Source organism: Entamoeba invadens (genome assembly GCF_000330505.1).
Source record: "Entamoeba invadens IP1 unplaced genomic scaffold scaff_1105074726581, whole genome shotgun sequence".
NCBI lineage: Eukaryota > Evosea > Mastigamoebida > Endamoebidae > Entamoeba > Entamoeba invadens.
This window is the reverse complement of record NW_004191712.1, coordinates 7398-8682: the sequence shown is the minus strand read 5'-3', so window position 1 is coordinate 8682 and position 1285 is coordinate 7398. Positions and strand designations below refer to the sequence as shown.

General features: G+C 26.5%; 1 protein-coding gene across 1 annotated transcript; it reads left to right on the top strand.

The window, feature by feature from the left end:
* Positions 1-553, top strand: EIN_342570 (leucine rich repeat containing protein BspA family protein; the record flags this gene model as incomplete). The annotated part of the gene is made up of 2 exons (XM_004183440.1): positions 1-13; positions 48-553. Coding segments are annotated over 2 exons (519 nt in total), but the record flags the coding sequence as incomplete, so codon positions are not given.
* Between the last annotated feature and the right edge of the window lie 732 nt (positions 554-1285).

Below are 1285 nucleotides of genomic sequence, written 5' to 3'. Positions count from 1 at the left end.
AAAGCAATCAAATGTTACAATATTTGGCTATAAAACTTTAAAAAAAGGTATTGATCTTAGTGGTGTTACAATACCATCAAATGTAAAATCGATGAATATAGAATGTTTTCGGTATAGCGGTCGTTTAACTAGTGTTACAATACCATCGAGTGTAACATCAATTGGTTATCAATGTTTTTATTGTTATATTCGTTTGGAAAGTGTAACAATGACATCAAATCTAAAATCGATAACCAATAAATGTTTCTGTGGATGCATGAGTCTGAAAAATGTTACAATACCATCGAGTGTGACATCAATTGGCGAATATTGTTTTGGATATTGTGATAAACTTGATAGTATTACAATATCATCAAATTTGAGATCAATTGGTAATGAATGTTTTGATGGTTGCTATAATTTAAACAATATTACAATACCATCCAGTGTGATATCAATTGGTAATTGGTGTTTTTGTCGATGTAGTAAATTGAGTAGTATAACAATACCAAAGAGTGTTATATTAATTGGCAGTGGTTGTTTACTATCAAACACGGTAGTTCATCAAAATTAATTTAATAATTACATTATTACTTATTTGTTTAACTATTAATTACAAAAGTCAATACATAAAATAGATATATTGATGAAGTCAAAATCAAGAGTTGCGAAATAGAGGGGGTTCTAAAGCCAGCCAGCCGCTTTTACCCACTTTGGCATGAAGATATTTTGCCAAAAAACAATAAAACACATTTAATTGTTTTTTTACAAAAAAATCAAAAATAAATCATTGAAATATTTTTATTATAATCACACTTCAACACAAACAGGGTATTTTTGTAAAAAAAATAAAAATTGTAAATTGAATAAATAAAATATATTATTACAAGTAAAGTGACTTCCCAAGGTGTGCAAATTAGTTTAAAGGTGTGCAATAGGCTTCGCACCCGAGAATTTTATTTATTAATTTGCTTTTTGTAATTTATTAATTCAAGCACCAAAGGGTTGTGTGTTATTTAAAACAATTTAGTAACGAATAACAATTTTAATATAAATGTTATTTTTAAAAAATTTAGTCTTGCACGCCCTTTCCCTGTAAGAAAGACCAAAAATTTTAATTTGCACACCTTGAGGAAGTCACTTTACTTAAAAAATGTCCAACTATTATCTTACTAATTTTGAAATAATAATAAACCTCAGAATATAAATATATTACTCAAAATGTTTATTGAGTAAAATGTAACAACACATAAACACTGTGTTGTTTATACACCTATTTAAATTAACATAAACTTTTTAAAAAATT